Below are 16,897 nucleotides of genomic sequence, written 5' to 3' on the forward strand. Positions count from 1 at the left end.
GAAATCCCATCATCGCCTTGGACCGCGGCGTTCCCCCGCCTCCATTGTGCTCCGGGCGCGTCGACTCAGTTAGGTTGGCTGACAAGAAGATCAACGACAACACAACGTCCTACTTCGCTATCTTGGGGCTCTCCCCACCCATTTACTTTACTTACTTTTGTTTTGTGGGGTTTTATTCTTGCACTATTTTATCCATCCATCCCACGTCCAAAAAAAAAGGGTCACAAAAATATCAGCGCTCAAGTAAACGACTAAAGTCCATCACGTTGTCTCATCATATCCACGTATACGTATAAAAAACACTTCAATGCAAAGGCCCAATTAATTGCATCTTATTGAAAATGAGTTGATAGGGTTCCTCGGTACATGGACGACCGAGTTTCAACCATCAACCATTTGTGCAACAATATCAAAAACAACTTCATCAGTCGTACCATGTCGAATTGGGCTCTTTCACGAAGCATCCAGGCCTCTAGGTGGCGGTGTAAACGCGGCGTGTTCTTGTGACACACCAGAAGTAGTGCGCTGACCAGAAGTCAAACGGAAGTATTATTTTGTGATCGTACACATTCAAAATAAAAGTAAGTATGCTTATTAACGAGGCAGGCGTTGCACGAAGGATACGCAATACGGTGGATTCTTTCTTGTTTCTAATTTGACTGGGAGGGAATTAAAGCTATAATGTACAGGTACACAAGTTAGAGCACCTGGCTTTTTTTTTTGGGGGGGGGGGGTTGAGTGGTCATTCTACTAATTGTATTTTATTTTGAATACGGGACTGGATATCGAAAGTATGACACCGCTGGCCCTGCGAGGTTTGGTGAGCCGTCCTTGACGCATTGATTCGCGTGAGCACGTTCAGCCCAGCGATTGTACGGCGTCTCTTCATCAATGGCATATGCTTGTGCGTTGTAGGAACATATTCCGCGTAATATTAAGGCTCGACTTGGTTTAATACTCGGCCTGAATCGAGGCGAGCATGAGTGCTCGCAGCAGGTCCGTGTTGACGTTACTCCAAGGCTGCGTGGCGGCGCTGAGCCACCGGACCACCACCAGATGCGCGGCCACTTGGACTTCCGCGACCCGGACGGCTGCTTCTCTTCGGCGCTCGGATCGTTTCCAGTGCGTCGCCGTCGAGAGGACCACCCGGCGTCTCCTGTGCAGCAAGGTCAGCAGTGTCACGGGACACGGGTCCTTTGAATAGAGCTGTAGAATACAGTCCGAACGCTTTGGATGCCAGCACACTATTGACTTGGGGCGACTATGGGAAGAAATACGAAAGATTAGACTCTTTTCTTTCATCGCAAATGCAGGTTTTTTTTCCAACCTCAGACCATTGTTTTAGTCATCAGCAGAAGCACGTGGTTCGGTTTCACTCACGCCACCCAGTTTGGATCAGAATCCCACAGAAAATGAGCCTTTTGTGAAACCATTTCTTTTATGCTAAGAATGTTTGCCTTAGTGACCCCTCAAACATCTGAAGAGATTTTCTTTGATCAAATACCAACAGAAACAAGTCAAATGTGCTTTTGATGGGAAAACAATGTTCTGTATGTACAAACATCACCAGTGGAACCATTTTGCATTTGACAAACTATTTGCAGGCTATTAGTAGTAGCAGGATTTAGTAGCGTGCGTGTTGGTGTGCGCGCGCATCATGTCGTGGCTGTGTGCGCCTTATGTGCGTGTACGCTCGCGAGCCTTACATGACATGAGTTATGAGGATTTTATTTTATTTTTTTTAAATGTGAATATCAGAGTCTGTCCTTTTTCCACTTTTTTACTGACAATAAGTTGTATCAGGAATTTGACTTTTTTTTTTTTTTAACACAACTGTATGTGTACTTGTGAGTACAGAGCCAGAAAATTTCTGCCACTTGTGCTTGTTCATTATTTTGTCCATCCTCCTCGGGTTCCAGGCACCATGTGAGGAAGAATATCCCCCTCTTCCGGCCTACCAGTCTGACACGGCGCCCACCAAGCGGAAGGAGGTGTACATTGTGCAAGTGATCGGCCTCCCGTGGTCATGCACGGCCCTGGACCTCGTGCACTTCTTCTCAGGTAACGGCAACTCCCAAATGGAGGCACAAGGTGGTCCTTTTGTTACTTGTCGCCGCTCGCTCGAGCAGACCGTCGAGTACGTCTTTCCTTTTCTGACTCGGTTTGAAGGGAAATCGGCCATTCAATATCATAAGCAGAAAAGTGACGCGAGTCCCCATTGTGTATCCAGACTGTGAGATCCGCGACGGCCCGTCGGGCGTGCACCTGACCGCGGACCACCAAGGGAGGCCGTCGGGACGCGCCTTTGTGGAGATGGAGCATGAGGAGGATGTGAGCAAAGCGCTGGAGAAGCACCGGCAGTACCTCGGTCCTCGCTACGTGGAAGGTTCGATTCAGCCTTCCGCTTCCTTCCGACACAGAGGCAGACGGGGAAAAAAAAAAAAGAACAATTCAAAACCCTTCTACGCTCACGAGACACAACCTTGTCAAAGGCTTGGAGAATGTGGTCTGAGCGCTTTTCGCGTCATCCTGTCGACTAACTAATCATGAGGTGAAGGTGAGCTCTTAAATTGGATGGAGGTGGCCTTTTTTTTTCCTCCCCAGTGTACGAGGTGACAAACGGCGACGCCGAGGGCCTCCTGAAGAAAGCGGCCTCGCTTACCCCCGACTCGCAGGCGGTGCGGCTCCGAGGTCTCCCCTTCGCCTGCACCGAGGACGACATCCGGCGCTTCTTTTGTGGTACGGGGAGGCCGATCCCGTGCGCCTCGGCACGCGGGTGACAAGCGCGTTGGGTGTCTTCTCAGGGTTGGAGCTGGCAGAGAACGGCGTCACCATGGTGATGAATAGCAGAGGGAGAAGGACGGGGGAGGCTTTGGTGCGCTTTTCTTCGCGGGAAGCGGCCGACGCGGCTCTGCTCAGAGACAGGCAGCTCATCGGGAACAGGTCAGGCGTTCCGAGCCGACCCTCGCTCGGCGCAGGGCGCGTCTTCCCGCGCCGACGCCTCCCGCCCAGAGAACACGGGACGTTTTCTGTTCAAATCCGAGCGGACGTTTTTGGAGCGGCCTTACAATGGTGAAAATGCACTCCAACTTATTCAGGTTGCGGTGTCGCTTTGTTCTCGTCTCTTCCTGCGACAGATACATCGAAGTGTTTCCCAGCAGCGGCCGAGAGGTTCATTCCAAATGGAGGAAGCCTTCGCAGAGCGCTCGGGAAACACCGACCGGGAAGAGAGTTGGCCTCGCACCCGACAAACCCGGTGACAACCTTTCGATTCCTTTTGACGCTTTGCCGTCCGGATCGCAAATCGACGTGATGCTCGGGATCGTGTCACATTTGCGCTCCCAATGAAGCGGGACTTTGCAGCAACATCAATTGGCCCGCGTGCACGTTGCAGCAGACAACAAAGAAGGGAAAAAAAACCAAAACAAAATCAAGTCACATTCAATTGTCAGGAAGCGAAGTAAGGCATACTCTGTAGCGGCCGAAACTGGACTGTCTGCCTCCCAAGACAAAAGGGAGAGGGCATCCTCTCCCTCCATCCTTCATTTCAATTTGTCTTCTCCATCAAATTTGACGGGGGAAAAAAACTAAACAATCCATCCACTCAACAACCCGCATTTTCCATGTTCTTTTATCAAACAAGAAAAGTCATCCGTTTATTTTGATTAAAAAAATCATCGCTCATTTTTAAAAATCCACGATTCAGCCGTCATCCTTAATTATTGGAGTCAAACCTTATAATGCTAAAAAAAAGATCATTTGCCTGTCATTTCAAGTAAGGATGGATGCTTTTCTACACTTGTCGAATGTTGAGCTCGAAATGACTCGTAAGACTCAACGCGTGCGTCGTGCTCTCCTTGGTCTCAGCCGCGGCGTCGGTCCCTCCTGCTTCGCCCGACCGCTCGCACCAGGTCCACTTGAGAGGACTCCCCTTCCACGTGTCCGGAGAGGACGTCGTCAAGGTAATCCCCCGTTTGGGTCGGGCCGGCTCGATTATTCTTCCAGCGGATTGATTCCGTCACCCTTCCAGTTCTTCGCCCCGCTGGCGGTGTCCAGGATCCGCCTGGACCTGGGGCCCGACGGCAGGCCGAGCGGCGAGGCCGACGTTTACTTTGCCGGCCATCGGGACGCCGTGGCGGCCATGTCCAAAGACAGAATGTACATAGGTGAGTCAAAGAAAGTCAAGCCCGCTCCCTTGTCGTTGCGGCGGCACGAATTCATCTGCTGCCGCGCGCTCCACGTTGAGGAGCGACGGGAACCGGGCCCCTTCGGATCGCTCACGCTTTCGTCGCGGCGAATGTTCATTTGTCGCCTCACGCTTGAAGTGGAACCCGTGCGGCTGGAGGAGCTCCTTGCATGTGCTGAACGTTGGGCGGTTTGTTTGTTTTTTAGGTGATCGATACATTGAGCTGTTCCTCAATTCGGTGCCCGACGACAAAAGGTGAACGGGAGGGGAAGCTAAAGTAGGTGAACAACTTTGGTTCCCTTCTCTTTTTCGATTGGCCACTTTCCTCCTCCTGATGCTAACGTGTTCTTTTGTCATCTTTTTTCTTGAAGTACGGCCTCAAACAATAAACCACTCCTGGTGTCAACACATCCGCGTTTCGAGTTCTTGCAAAGCGCTCATTGGATCCTTGTCTGGGCGTCCATCTCCAAATCATTTGACTTAAAAAGATTTTTTTAAAGCATGCGTCTCCAAATTTTGATTTCACAAAAATGAATCCACAAATGTGACAATGCATGCTTTAAATTCTTTTCACAAGTTTGAACAACAACAAATTGAGCACGAGTTCAAAAAAACCCAAAGCAATGGATTGCAAACAATTTAATATTTTTCCCCAGCTAAGAATGATGACTTTGGTGGATATTTCTTTTGAACAAAACAACCAAGACACACCTAAAAATAGCTCCATTTTTCCGATCAAATCTATTCATTCCTGCAATTTAGCGCTGCATGCTTTGAATGAAGTCAAACCTTTCTTTTTTCTGGGTTAGAGAGACGTGTTTTCAGAGAAAACTCAAAGGTGTATCTTCTTCAATGGAAGCAGCTCCAAAAAGGCAGAAAAGCGCACCTCCTTGGAGTTAGCGGTTTCATCTCTGTGAATGTCCCCATGACACAAAATGGCACCTTTTTTTTTTTTTTTGGCGATACGGTGCTCCCTCGCTACACGGTAGATCTTCCAAAAGATTTCAAATTGCAAGCGGGTCGCACGCCTCGAGTGTCGGAGCCGGTTGCGCCGACAACATGCCTGGCGGCACCGAGCCCGACCGAACACGCGCGGCGGAACGCAAGCGCGGTCGACGTAACGGCAGTAGTCGCCGTGTTGCGTGCGGGTTAAAGTGGGCGCCGCTTGAAAGTTTGCGATTCCCGGCAAACCTTTAGCCCGCCAATGGCATTTGAGACTGTGTTGGCATTCAACGAGCAAAACTGCGTCGTAACATCTGCGTTGAAATAGATGCGGATTTGCTTTTGTTTGAAGGTTTATGACGGCTCTGGAATACATCACCAGGTTTGGCTGGAGCTGTCCACGAAGAGGAGATGAAAAAAAATAAAATGCACGTTGCAGTTCCAGTCGTAGCAGGCGAGCGCCGGCGTTTTGAGGTTTACGCCGGCGACGTGGAAGCGTATTGCTGAAGTAAGAGCGCGTAGCAGGCGGCGCACACCACCTCGGGCAAGATGGAGGACGGCAACGGCAGCTCGTTGGCCACGCAGCCCTCGCAGAACGCGCCGCCGCAGTTCTTGCACCGTCTCTGAAAAAATACAAAATGGCATCAGCGGAGAAGATTTTACGGGCTTTGAAAGTCAAGAATAAACCCTTGCGGATTCGCCGTTCAGTCGTCACGAATACAGACAAAAATGATGCCTGCCATCTTCTTAGGGATGCAGCTGCACTTGGCTTCTAACAAGAAGTTGAACATTTGTTTTTTTTGTTCTTTATACCCAATCAGCAAGGGTCTCTGCCACAGACCGAATCAAAATGAATGAGTCAAAAGCAAAAAATAAATAAATAAAAAAATCATTTGCTGCCATCTTGGTGCCAAGGAAGCAGATCATTTCGACAAGTGCGCTGTGAGAACAGCCACTTCGAAACCTTCCTTGGGGTCAGAAGATCGATATTTGGAAACGTGTCTTTGGGCAAAACCTTTTCAAAGAATCAAGAAGTAGATGGGGTCGATGCATCCGGTTCCATTTTCCCCCCCTCTCAGATTGTCACGTCGGTACCTTTGTCTCGAGGAGGGAGTCTTCCCGCTCGCATATGCCGCACACGGAAGCTTCGCCAACGTCCGCCGAGGGCTCCTCCTGCACAGAAACGGACAGTAAATCCAACAGCGACGCGACGCGCGTTCCCGCTTGACGCTTCCTTATCGTCGTCATCGCAACAGAGCATTTCTTGACAAATCTTGTGGGGTGACCAAAACGAGGGCGCTGGGCGAAAGAAAGCTCGCCACGTTTGCTCTTTCTTGGGATTTCAATGGCGGGAGAGGGAGAGGTGAGAAAAAGAACCATCGAAAAATGAACAGAAATGAGCCCCCCCGGCTCCCCACCCAAAAATCTAAAGACAAGTACATCAAATATTAAAAAAATACATGATCATTCCACTTGAAAAAAAAGCATCAAAAAGTACATCATACAAAAAAACAAACAAAAAAAAAAAACAAATATAAATGCGTAAAAATACATCTAAAATTTCAAAAGTGCACGAATATATATATGCAATCTTCAACACACACAAAAAAAAAGTACATAGAAAACACAAGCACGGACCTGTTCGTCGTCATCATGGGACGGGCGGAAGGACCTTAAGGAGATGCAAATACTGTATAACTGGGGAGTTTCAAAGGCACTTTAGCATGTCGTGGAGAGTACACACAAGCTGGAGTCGAGGCCGCTTTTGTCTTCCGCCGCCACTCGGGGGTCCTTCGTCACTGCCGGAGATCCCGAGGGGGGCTGCAACACGAAAGCCTCGTCAAGCAACAAAGGCGAGAGCCGCACGGCACGTTGCGCTTTTCGAGTGCGGGTGTACTCGGGGGAGGTCCGGGGGCCGCGCGTCGGCCGAGCGGCGCTCTCGCTCCTCCCTGAGCTCCGTCTCCGGGGCGGACCTAGCGGGAGGCGGGCACGGGCAATTTGACGTGACGGGCAAATCCACCCGTCGTCCCGAGTTCCGCGGGCACCGGCGTCCGTCTCTCTTACCCGCGTCTCCGCAGCCGCTCCAGCTCCACCTCCAGGCCCTCGATCTTGTCCCCAAACTCGCGCTTGAAGAGGCGGTTGGCCTCCAGCGCCGCCTCCTTTTCGCGCTCGGCCTGCTTGCATCTGTTTTGGGGGGGTTGGCCGCGGTGATGGAGGGATGCAAAAACAACTTTCAAGGAAAAGAAAACAACTGAAAACAAAGGCGGTCAATGAAGGGAATTCCCCGCAATGGGAAGCGCAACTTTGGGAACGGAGGATGTGGGATAATATAATAATTAACCGAGCGGAATTATGGGAACGAGGTTGATCCCCCCCAGTCTCCCCGCAGAAATGCGGAATGCTTCAAACAGCAGCCACTTAGAAAATGCGCACCATGTGGAAGCCCGTTCGGAATGCTGGAAGTTGAGCGAGATTGGTCAAATACTTTGCGCAAGAGAGGAATGCTGAAAATGCTTTTGTGGCATTTGCAGCAAGTAAGATAAGAAAAAGCCCCGAGGAGAACGACGTTCATATTTAAAAAAAAAAAAAAGAAAAAAGCTTTTGGTTTGACTTTTCGGAATACAAATGAGAATGCAATTTCACTTTCATTTTGTTCTTTGGTTTTTTTTTTCTATTCTACTTGTTCTTAGGAAAAAAAAAAAGTTCTTCCTAAAAATGGATCCTATTTGGTGACAAAACTAGCTTGACGTTCTGTGACGAGGGATTTGTGGCAAACCTTTTTCTATTTTGCCATTTCTGATGATTTTTGAAATGGGCTCTTCAGCCTCCACGCCATCCGAAGCCAAGAGTATGTCAGGGAGTCGGCTGCTTTTCGCTCCATCGTTTTATTAGCCGAACGCTTACACGGACAAATGTTAACATACAGCTGGAAAAGCCAGAAAGGGCCGGCCGGGCTTTCTGCCACTGGCGCACTTCTGACAACAAGAACGTAGCACGCGGGCCAACACGATGATGATTTCCTTCACGATGCATTGAGTAGTCCGCTTTACTGGAAGTCGGTGGAAGGAAGGAAGGAAAGAAAGAAAGATAGAAAGGTGGAAAGGGGAGCTCCCGAATTTGGTTATTTCTCTGTTTGCGCGGGGCTACTGCTGGAGCTGCAGGAGCTTCCCTGCGGCCGAGTTGAGGCTCCTGGCCTGCTTCACCAAATGTTTCTCGCTAAGCGCGTCGTTTAAAAGTGAAATGGGGGGGGGGTCGCAGGTGGTGGGGGGGAAAAAAAAGGAGCAGGCGGTGAAGGGAGACAACAGGAGAGTTTTCAGCACACGGATCAGCTGCTGGCGCCGGCGCCGGCGATGCGGTGCGGTGCGGAGCCGCTGCTCACCTGCTCTCCAGCTGTTTGACGGTGCCCGACATCTGGCTGATTTTGTCCTCCAGCCGGGCCACGGCGTCGCTCTTCTGCTTGGAGCTGGCGTCGGCGCTCTGAGGGGGAACAAGAAGAACATTTGGAGGAATCCCCTCAGCGCCTTCACTTCATTGCGACCGCAAAGGCAAAGACCGAGGTGGTCTTCCGCGTGAACAAACGCGGGCGATAGACGTTTGGCTGAAACAAAGGAGCCCCGACCGGGAATTCGAAAGGCGGGCCGTCTCGCTCGACCGACTTGCGGCGGTTGGAGCGAAGCGTCCGCCCCGCAAGTGCCGAGGCGCGCCGCAAACAAATCCGCGGCGGCGTCACTTGGCGCCGCACCTGCGACTTGTGGCTGAGCTGCTGGTTGATGACGCGCAGGTCGTCCAGCTGCTGGCGGAGCTCCGCCAGCGCGTCCTGCTTGTCGCACACGTCCTTCTCCAGCATCTTCATGGACAGCTCCATCTCCTGCTTCATGCCGATCTGCACCTCCAGCTCCTTCTCCACGTCCTGCGCCACCAAGAGGATGAAAGTGGGAGCGATCGCGCGGGGGCAAAAGGATTTGGGACATTCTTGAAATCCGTGTCAAAAACGTTGCCATCTCGGTTTCAAATTTCCCAGTTGAACGCTGTCATCAAATAACCTTTTGAATTTGAATGGAGTGAATTTTCTCTCTGTTGTAGCGCTTCGACCAATACAAGGACTCAAAGGACAAAGTGATGTGAATCGCTCAAATGTTCTGCCCGCTCACCAGGCGAAGGAGCGTCTCCTCCCTGAGCTGCCGGCGCGTTTCGCCGAGCGCCGGTCCGTCGGACGCGGCCGAGTCGCTTCTCAGCGCCTGCGTCGCCGGAAAATGCACGGAAACAACAGGAGGGGGATAAATGAAAAAATACTAATCATAATAATAAGAGGACGAGCAAGTGGCCGAAAGTGGCGGCTCACCTTCCTGCCGGACTCCAGCTGATACGAGCTCTCCTCTTTCACCCGCTCCACGTCTTCTTGGAGCGTGATGATCCTGTTGTTGGCCACTGCCAGCTGCACAAAAGAAATTCCCAAATTCAAGGTGAGGAGCACAATGATTTAAAAAACAAATAAATCACACTGCTCAATGGCAAATTGTCATCGGGGACGCTTTTGTGTGTCCTGAAATGTATTTTAGAGGCTGAATGACTTTTTTTTCCTTCCCCCGAGCACATTCGGCTTTGCAGATATTTTCACTTTAGGAGTTGGACCTCGAAAAGCTTGCACAATACAGACTTGGTGTGCACTGGAATTGACAGCGCAGACCTTTCAGAAAAAAAAAAAAAAAGATACTAATAATCCCTTACTTCATAAATATCACTAACTATATTCAGATTATTATGGCAACCGGATGTTTGGGAGATAAAAAAAACAAAGGGCAGCTTTAGTATCAGTGCACAGAAAATCCATCTCGAAAAGTGGAGTCAACATTTGTTGCCTATGATTTTTTTTCCATCGCGGCAGGCCTGCAAAAAAAAACCACATCCCAAACAGAGTCGTTTGTTGCTTGAGTCCTTCACTGAATGAAATGAGCAAATGCATCCCAAAGAATGCAGAATGTTACCAAAAAACAACAACCCCTCCTCGGCGATCAAAAATAATCGCCACTTACTTCCACAGAGCTGTAAAAGTGCCTGAAAAGACTCCGTTTGTTTGGTTACGGTAAGGATGCTTTCAAATTTGCGCTGATTGAGAGAAGAGCGGGAACAGCGGGGACTCAGCCCAACCGGTGGTCTCACCTCTTCGGTGAGCTTGGTATTGGACTTCTCCAGCGCATCCACTTTGGCCTGAAGGTTATTGACTGAAGCGCTGCACACACGCACGCACGCACGTTTGAGCGTTGTGATTTGGCGGCTTTCCGAAATGAAGATGGGGCCCTTGCGTGACAAACCTCAAATGTCTGTTGAGCTCCTCCACGTAATTCTTCTGATCCAGTATGGCGGTGATCTGACCGTCACTGCTTGACACAAAACAACATCAGGGCCGGTTCTTCCCATAACTCGCCCCTCCGTCGCGGGAAGCGCGGCCGTCTTCGGGCGGCGCGGAAATAAGAGCGCTCCGTACGCTTCCGAGACTTAGAAAGCAGCCGCGCTGCCGACTCACCCTTCTGCGCTCTTGCTACTGTGGCCGCCGTCTTTGAGGTACATGGAGAAATCGATGACTCCGACCTGTTGAAACCAACGACGGCAATGGGGGGGGAACAAAATGGCTGACCTCGTGGGAAGATTCAAAAGCCAAAATCAAAACATCCAAATCAAGACGACCTTTACGGAAAACAAACCACATGATTCTCGAGACCGTTTTGGAAGAAAAAAACAATGAAGACCATTTTGGAAGGGACAGCAAAAACTTTTGAAAAGGACATTTTTAAGAACAAAATCAGCGGACAATTACCCCCCCACCCCCAAAAATAAGGCCATTTTTTTCAAGAAATAAAAAAATCCAAACCACCCCCGCCCCCCAAGTAATATTTCGCCCCCCTCCCCACAACCTCAGGTGCATTGGGGAAACTTTGGAAACGTTTCCTGTCGACTTGATGACACTTTGGGAAGCGGACCGACCTGAGAGTCCAGGTCCTCCCCTTTCATGCACAGGTTGGCATCGATGACGTTGAGGCCGACGAGCAGTCCGGCGATGACGGCTCCCTCCTCCTCCATCATCAGGGCGTTGGGCTCGTAGAATTCGCTACGCACGCACACACAAAAAAGGTTCGGCTCGAGAGACGCGTCGGACGGCGAGGCGCCAAACGCGAAGCGGGACGCCGACCTCAGCAGGTCCTTCCTGTTGATGATGCTTTTCATGTAGTCGGACAACTTCTTCTGCATCAGGGCGAGCCGTAACCAAGCGCGGCCTCTTCCCAACGGCGTCCTGCCAGTGGCAAAGCTCAGCCTCAGAGTGGCAACGGACGCTCCTCCGTCCGCCGGCGCTCGCTCCGAATTCCGCACATTTTGCTCATCTGGAGAACGACTTTAGTTTCTTTCAACTCCTATGTTTCACGGTTTCATTCACCTCATTGAAACGAACGGAGACGCGGTCCGCATCGAAATGACTTTTGCGCATTTCACACCTCATTCCAACTTCCGGTCAGACATTTTGCATTTCAACGCGGCGTTTCCTCCGTTCGGCTTCAACAATACAAGCGTCTTCTCGAGCCGTCTGGAAAAGCGCAACTTTGGACACGGGATGGAGGAATTTCAACTGACTTGAGGCCAGGCAGGTCTTTGACGCTGGCCGTGATCTCCCCGGCCTCGGGCGTCAGCTTCTCCACCAGCTCCAAGGCCCCCCAGAACGACTTGTTCTGGCCCAGGAAGGACTTCTTGGCTGCGGAGGAAAAGAAGGAATCGGTCTCCGTCGCATCACGGACGGGATGCTGCCCGACTCCGGTTCGTACTCGGATTTCCATGGCAAAGAACGCAAAACGCCACCGGCGTGCTAACGAATGGCAACAACGTCGCGGGGCTTTTAAAGACCCCGCCCCCCCCCCCCGAGATTTGGAGGGACGACGGAAGGCGAGAGCGTGCGGTTGAGGTTACTTTTCAAGCCGTGCTTGAGGCAGTGCTCCATGACCACGAAAAACTGCTGCAGGGGCGCGTAGTCCGAGTCCAGCGTGCGGCCCAGGTTGAGCGCCGACTCGATCAGACCCTTGATGCTCAGCTTGGCCATGTTCATCAGGTTGAGCCGCTCGATGGTGATGGGGTCCTTGGGATCTAAGCGACACACAACGGGAAACAAAAGCCATTACTACTGGACCAGCTTTCCAAATAAAAAGGCGCACTACTGGCCAAAATGCAGAGACTAGCCGAGGGGGAAACCAAGACAACAAGTTTTATAAAAAATGAGATTTATTCGAGAAAGAAAAGAAAAAAAAACAACCCCCCCCCCCCGTCTTATCTTGTTTGGAGGTGGTGAAGGTCAGCACAATCAGCATTTTGAGCAGCTACACAGAACGCACACGAGAGCATGAGCAGGCAACTTTGCTTATCCGCAAAATAACCGGTCAGCATTCAAAGGTACGACCAGTGACTTGTATTTTTTGCGCCGTTGCATGTCAAATTCCCATGAGAGGGGCCCCAGAGGACCGTTTGTGAACATCAGCAAGTAAGCGAGGGTCCTCCTCGGACGCTACCTTGGAGAACCAAAACGGCCAATCGGTGAGTTTTCCGGCAAATAAGGGAGGAAAATTGCCCACGTGCTGAACCGCAAATCTCGACGCTACGTCTCTCTTGGCTTGCACTGTAGCGTGACCGGCAGAAGAATGAAACGCTCTTCCGCAAGATGGCCCAGGGTATTTCAAGGGGATTTTCAACTGTCTCCTATCAGACTCACGCGTGAAGGAAAACCGCGGGTGGAAAAATCCGTCGGGGATTCCTATCCGAGTGTTGTCACACGTCACTCGCTCACTGCTGCACTCAAGAGGCAGGCAGTACGTGGCACCGTGGCACGACCGCTCGGTCGGGAATGCTCAGTGGCATGACGAGTAGTCGTTCATGTTCGAAGAAATCCAAGTCTTGGATCCACGGTGGACATTTTGGGGGGTTTCTACCACAGAAAAACAAAAGATGCAACTGGCCATTGTGAATCGTGACATTGCCGGACGTGGCCTCCAATGAGGAATTTGCGGGAAGGCGTGGCCACAGACGAGGAAAGAGCGAGTCGGCGACAAGCGGCGCGTCCCGGCCAGTGTTTTGCCTGGCCTACGTGACAAAAGAGCAACGTACATGTGCCGAGCCGTCAAATCCGCGGTGTCGCCACCCCCATCTCGTTCATCTTCTTTGGGGGGGCCCGGCGGGGGTCCCGGTGGGCAAATCCTACCTTCGTGGGCCGACTCGGGGTCCGGCGTGAGGGAGATGTCGTTGAGCTCGCGCAGGCACAGCCATTCGCCGTCCACCGAGACGCGGAAGTTGCACAAATAGATGGTCTCCCTGGCGGCCTGCGTGATTTTGTCAGTGGTGGGCGTCGGCGTCTCGCTCTGGGGCGTCAGATCCGACATGATGGCGGGCGGCGGCGGTGATGACGATGACTCGGCAAAAAAATAAAAATAACCAAAAAAACAAAAACGCACGGGCCGTGCGCTTGCTCCACCAAAATTCCCAGTGAGGGGACAAAAAGGATGCGTGGAGCAGGTGTCTGTCGCTCTGTCGCTCTCTCCTCCTCCCTGCGACCGATGGAGACGCTGCGCTTCCTCACCCCGCTTCCCTCCCTCTTCTTTCTTTTTGTGCAGGCAAGGGATTTACGGGAAAAGAACAATCGATCAATCGCCCACCGCCCTCCTTCCTATGAAGTCTGATCGGGGCTGGCGGCGCCGGACGCACACTGGGTGTTGACCAAGATGGCCGACCGCTGTGGCGGAGGAGGGCTGGGGAGCAGCCGACGCGGCGTCACGTGAGCAGATGGTGCAAGAAAGAGAGAGCGAGAGAAAAAGGGGGGGAGGGAACGATGGCGGGCCCCGGTGCGGCCAACATCAAGCTCATGATGCCGGCGAGCGGCACGTGGCTTCCCATGAGGGAAATCGAATAAACGACCAAATGAGGCCAAAAACGATCAACGCGATGCGAGGCCACACCGATGCACATTAGACAGGAAAAGTGTTGACCACATTTTTTCAAAACAAATCATCCTTCAATAGCTGAAAAACACGCCTGATCTCTTTTTGAAATGAGCCAAGAGGTCACAAGATGGCACTGAAGATGCGTCGAACAAAAAAGCAGTTCCAGACTGTGTTTGGAATCACTCCCAATTATTATTCCAAAAATGTGACTAATTCAATTACAAAAAAAAAAAAAAAAAAAAAAAACACTACTAAAAAAAAGTAACATGTTTGCCTCGAAACTTTTCTGGGGTCATGTTTCTCAAAACTAATTTGGCATAAAGTGTCTTTAAAGCACAGAATGTCTAAAGTTTGGGGCCATTTCACACTTTAAAAAAAAAAAAAGAAAAAAAGAAGAGAAGATCAAGTGCAGTGTGTACCACAACAGCGCATCTCCAACCACCAACACAGAGGCGAACTAATCAATGTTCGATCATTTATTAAAGTCTACTATCGTTTGTTTGAATGCATTGTAACAACGCCCACGCAAGTGATCAAGGAGAGACAAAGTCGCCGATGCACCTCCAATGTTTCGATTGAAAAACTTTAGGAAGACAAACATGTCATGAGCACAATTAATGACGAGCAGCCGGTCGGAGCTTCCGCCAAATCAGAATCAGAATCGCCTTTATTGTCATTGTATAGCATACAACGAAATTTGGGTGCCACTCCTTAGTGCGTTTCGTAAAAAAAAAACTAAAATCGAATGAAATAACGGTTGAATAAATACAAAACTCAACAACACACAACTTCTACAACACAACATAAGTCAACGTGCAAACTGGCCAGCGAAGAGCCAGCCACTTCCTACATTTGCTGATGCCCACGTCATTCGCTCGGCCAGGTCCCGCCTCTTAACGCCATACACTTGCAAAGTCGCAGATACTACACCACTGTTAGGACACGTGGTTGGCAGCCCCAAAGATACAAAAATAACAATTGCACCTCACATGTACGTTACTGTGTTTATAATGCAAAAATCCCTTTGCGCCCAATCAACAATTAATGGGATAATCGATAGTAAAGTATTTTTCATGACAGCGATGACTGAACTCCATCCACCATATAGAAATCCCGAAATTGTGATGAGTTAGTAGGGAATGCGGGGAATCAGCAGCCCAAATGCTAATTCTCTTACTTCAACAAATATGTTGCTGTTTCTTTGCGAGTGAAAATAATAGATCAAATCGATATATGTGATCTAACCACATAATAGAGAAGATTATGCGCGTTCATTAAGCAAAAGCTTTTAAAAAGGAAACTGTCTGGCACGGGACAGTGTCACGTGATCCACCAAACTAGTTGACGTTACCTTGCGGCTGGATTAGCTGTGTGACATTTTGCCCATTTTATTCTCTTTTCTTATTTACAACCCCCCCCCCCTCACCCCCGCGAACTGGTTTATATATTCCAAAAATAATAACCACAACAATCAGACGTTAGCTTGTTTAGTTAGCTCCCGGCTAGCTAGCGTATGTCTGGCACTCACAGTCTCGTGACCGCCATGAACGTTTGAACAAGTCAATTTGCGTAACAAAGCGAGCGATTAGAAAATGGCCACGGGACATGAAGTACAGGTACTCACTTTTCCGCTTGGATTCCACCCTCTCGATGTGGAAGTCATACTTGGGGCATAGCGGGGAGGCGCCGGCCTTCCCGAACCGCACGTTGGCGGAGCTCAACGCCTCCTTGAAGTAAATCACCGAGGTGGGCGACAGGATCTCGTCCGGGCTGTCGTCGCGGTAGCGGTGTCCGTTCTCATCCGAGGAACCGCGGCTCCCGGTGGCGGGTGACCGCGGAGGAAGCCCCGCGGTGGGCAAATCCCCGTCAGCCATCCCCGTTGAATAAGCTAGCCTCTCCGGTCAAACTCACTCCGCGTAACGAGCGGCCGGCTATGTGGCAAGGTGACGGTTAGCTTGGGTCCCGCAGAACCACGGCCACCGAACACCGCGCGCATCAAGCCCGCCGATGTGACACCAAAGTCGGTCACGACTCTTTCCGAGCTTTCGCCCTCTGGGCTGGTAAAACATCCACACTCCTTTCTGCTAACACGACGCTAATTTCGCGCGTCCTCGCGTGACGCCGGCAGTGATTGTACTTTCAGCGGAAGATGTCCCACTTCGATGTTGCATTCCTGAACCGAAACGACGCGACTTCCCGAGTGCCACCGGTGCTGCGCTTTTTCAGGTGGAGCAAGTGCTGCGTTGCGCAATACGCGATCAGGATTCAACTCATCCGCAAAGGACAGCGAGTCCAAAATGTCACACGCCAAATTGGACGAATTCAAACGCCGCCGCCCCCGCTGCGGTGGTCAATATCGAACTATGTTAAGGTGATTTTTTTTTTTCTAATGATCAGAAGAAGAATCATAAATAGCTTTCACGGCGGTGAGAACGTCCGCCTCGCAGTGCAGACGTCCATGGTTCGATTCCGTTTCCGTGTGGCGTTTAGGCCCCTTAAAGGCAAACATCCAACACGAATCTTACAGTACATACTTAGAGTAGCGGCATTTTGTCAAACCATTTTATTTCCTGACTTGAAAACCATTTCATTTTTTAGCTCATTCTCTTTAGGGCGGCACGGTGGACGACTGGTTCGCATGTCCGCCTCACAGTACGGAGGTGCAGGGTTCAGTTCCGGCCCAGGCCCGACTGTGCCTGCGTGGGGTTTCTCCGGGTACTTTTGAAGAAAACATGCACGGTAGGTCGATTGAATGCTCCAAATGTCCCATTGGTGCGATTGTGTGGGCAAATTTGATGTT

At 50.7% G+C, this 16,897-nt stretch overlaps 2 protein-coding genes across 9 annotated transcripts; one reads left to right on the forward strand and one right to left on the reverse strand.

Annotated features, from left to right (window-relative positions):
* Positions 1–775: 775 nt before the first annotated feature.
* grsf1 (G-rich RNA sequence binding factor 1) lies at positions 776–4,596 on the forward strand. 2 transcript variants are annotated; one of them, XM_019876207.1, is made up of 10 exons: positions 777–1,168; positions 1,920–2,061; positions 2,231–2,386; positions 2,605–2,739; positions 2,805–2,943; positions 3,138–3,256; positions 3,868–3,962; positions 4,031–4,166; positions 4,393–4,467; positions 4,558–4,596. In XM_019876207.1, exons 1-9 carry the CDS (start codon positions 980–982, stop codon positions 4,443–4,445), a joined length of 1,164 nt encoding a protein of 387 aa, XP_019731766.1. In that variant the 5' UTR covers positions 777–979; the 3' UTR covers positions 4,446–4,467; positions 4,558–4,596. The 2 variants fall into 2 exon arrangements, with proteins under 2 accessions (XP_019731767.1, XP_019731766.1); XM_019876208.1 differs by lacking the exons at positions 4,393–4,467; positions 4,558–4,596 and having other exon boundaries at positions 776–1,168; positions 3,138–3,309; positions 4,031–4,143.
* A 135-nt stretch (positions 4,597–4,731) lies between these two features.
* Positions 4,732–16,321, reverse strand: rufy3 (RUN and FYVE domain containing 3). Of its 7 annotated transcripts, none has more exons than XM_019876200.1 (19): positions 15,722–15,835; positions 13,362–13,758; positions 12,083–12,256; positions 11,753–11,870; positions 11,316–11,417; positions 11,111–11,234; positions 10,653–10,717; positions 10,441–10,506; positions 10,289–10,358; positions 9,471–9,563; positions 9,280–9,366; positions 8,871–9,038; positions 8,508–8,605; positions 7,193–7,312; positions 7,026–7,101; positions 6,873–6,949; positions 6,767–6,800; positions 6,224–6,301; positions 4,732–5,751 (listed from the first exon to the last, which is right to left on the reverse strand). In XM_019876200.1, the coding sequence occupies exons 1-19, from the start codon at positions 15,758–15,760 to the stop codon at positions 5,605–5,607; spliced, it is 2,133 nt and encodes a 710-aa protein (XP_019731759.1). In that variant the 5' UTR covers positions 15,761–15,835; the 3' UTR covers positions 4,732–5,604. The 7 variants fall into 7 exon arrangements, with proteins under 7 accessions (XP_019731759.1, XP_019731758.1, XP_019731763.1 ...); XM_019876199.1 differs by having other exon boundaries at positions 10,441–10,509; XM_019876204.1 differs by having other exon boundaries at positions 10,441–10,509; positions 13,362–13,905; positions 15,722–15,737.
* Positions 16,322–16,897: the final 576 nt, after the last annotated feature.

This window comes from Hippocampus comes, unplaced genomic scaffold (assembly GCF_001891065.2).
Source record: "Hippocampus comes isolate QL1 unplaced genomic scaffold, H_comes_QL1_v1.1 scaffold102, whole genome shotgun sequence".
NCBI lineage: Eukaryota > Metazoa > Chordata > Actinopteri > Syngnathiformes > Syngnathidae > Hippocampus > Hippocampus comes.

Excerpts from the sequence above, each read along its gene's own strand:
- grsf1 (XM_019876207.1), top strand. The coding sequence starts at position 980 with ATGAGTGCTCGCAGCAGGTCCGTGTTGACGTTACTCCAAGGCTGCGTG. Across the intron at positions 1,169-1,919 it reads GGCGTCTCCTGTGCAGCAAG|GCACCATGTGAGGAAGAATA; the intron begins GTCAGCAGTGTC and ends CTCGGGTTCCAG. Across the intron at positions 2,944-3,137 it reads AGGCAGCTCATCGGGAACAG|ATACATCGAAGTGTTTCCCA; the intron begins GTCAGGCGTTCC and ends TTCCTGCGACAG.
- rufy3 (XM_019876199.1), bottom strand. The coding sequence starts at position 15,760 with ATGACTTCCACATCGAGAGGGTGGAATCCAAGCGGAAAA. Across the intron at positions 11,235-11,315 it reads AACAGGAAGGACCTGCTGAG|CGAATTCTACGAGCCCAACG; the intron begins GTCGGCGTCCCG and ends GTGCGTGCGTAG. Across the intron at positions 7,313-8,507 it reads GTCAAACAGCTGGAGAGCAG|ATGCAAGCAGGCCGAGCGCG; the intron begins GTGAGCAGCGGC and ends CCCCCAAAACAG.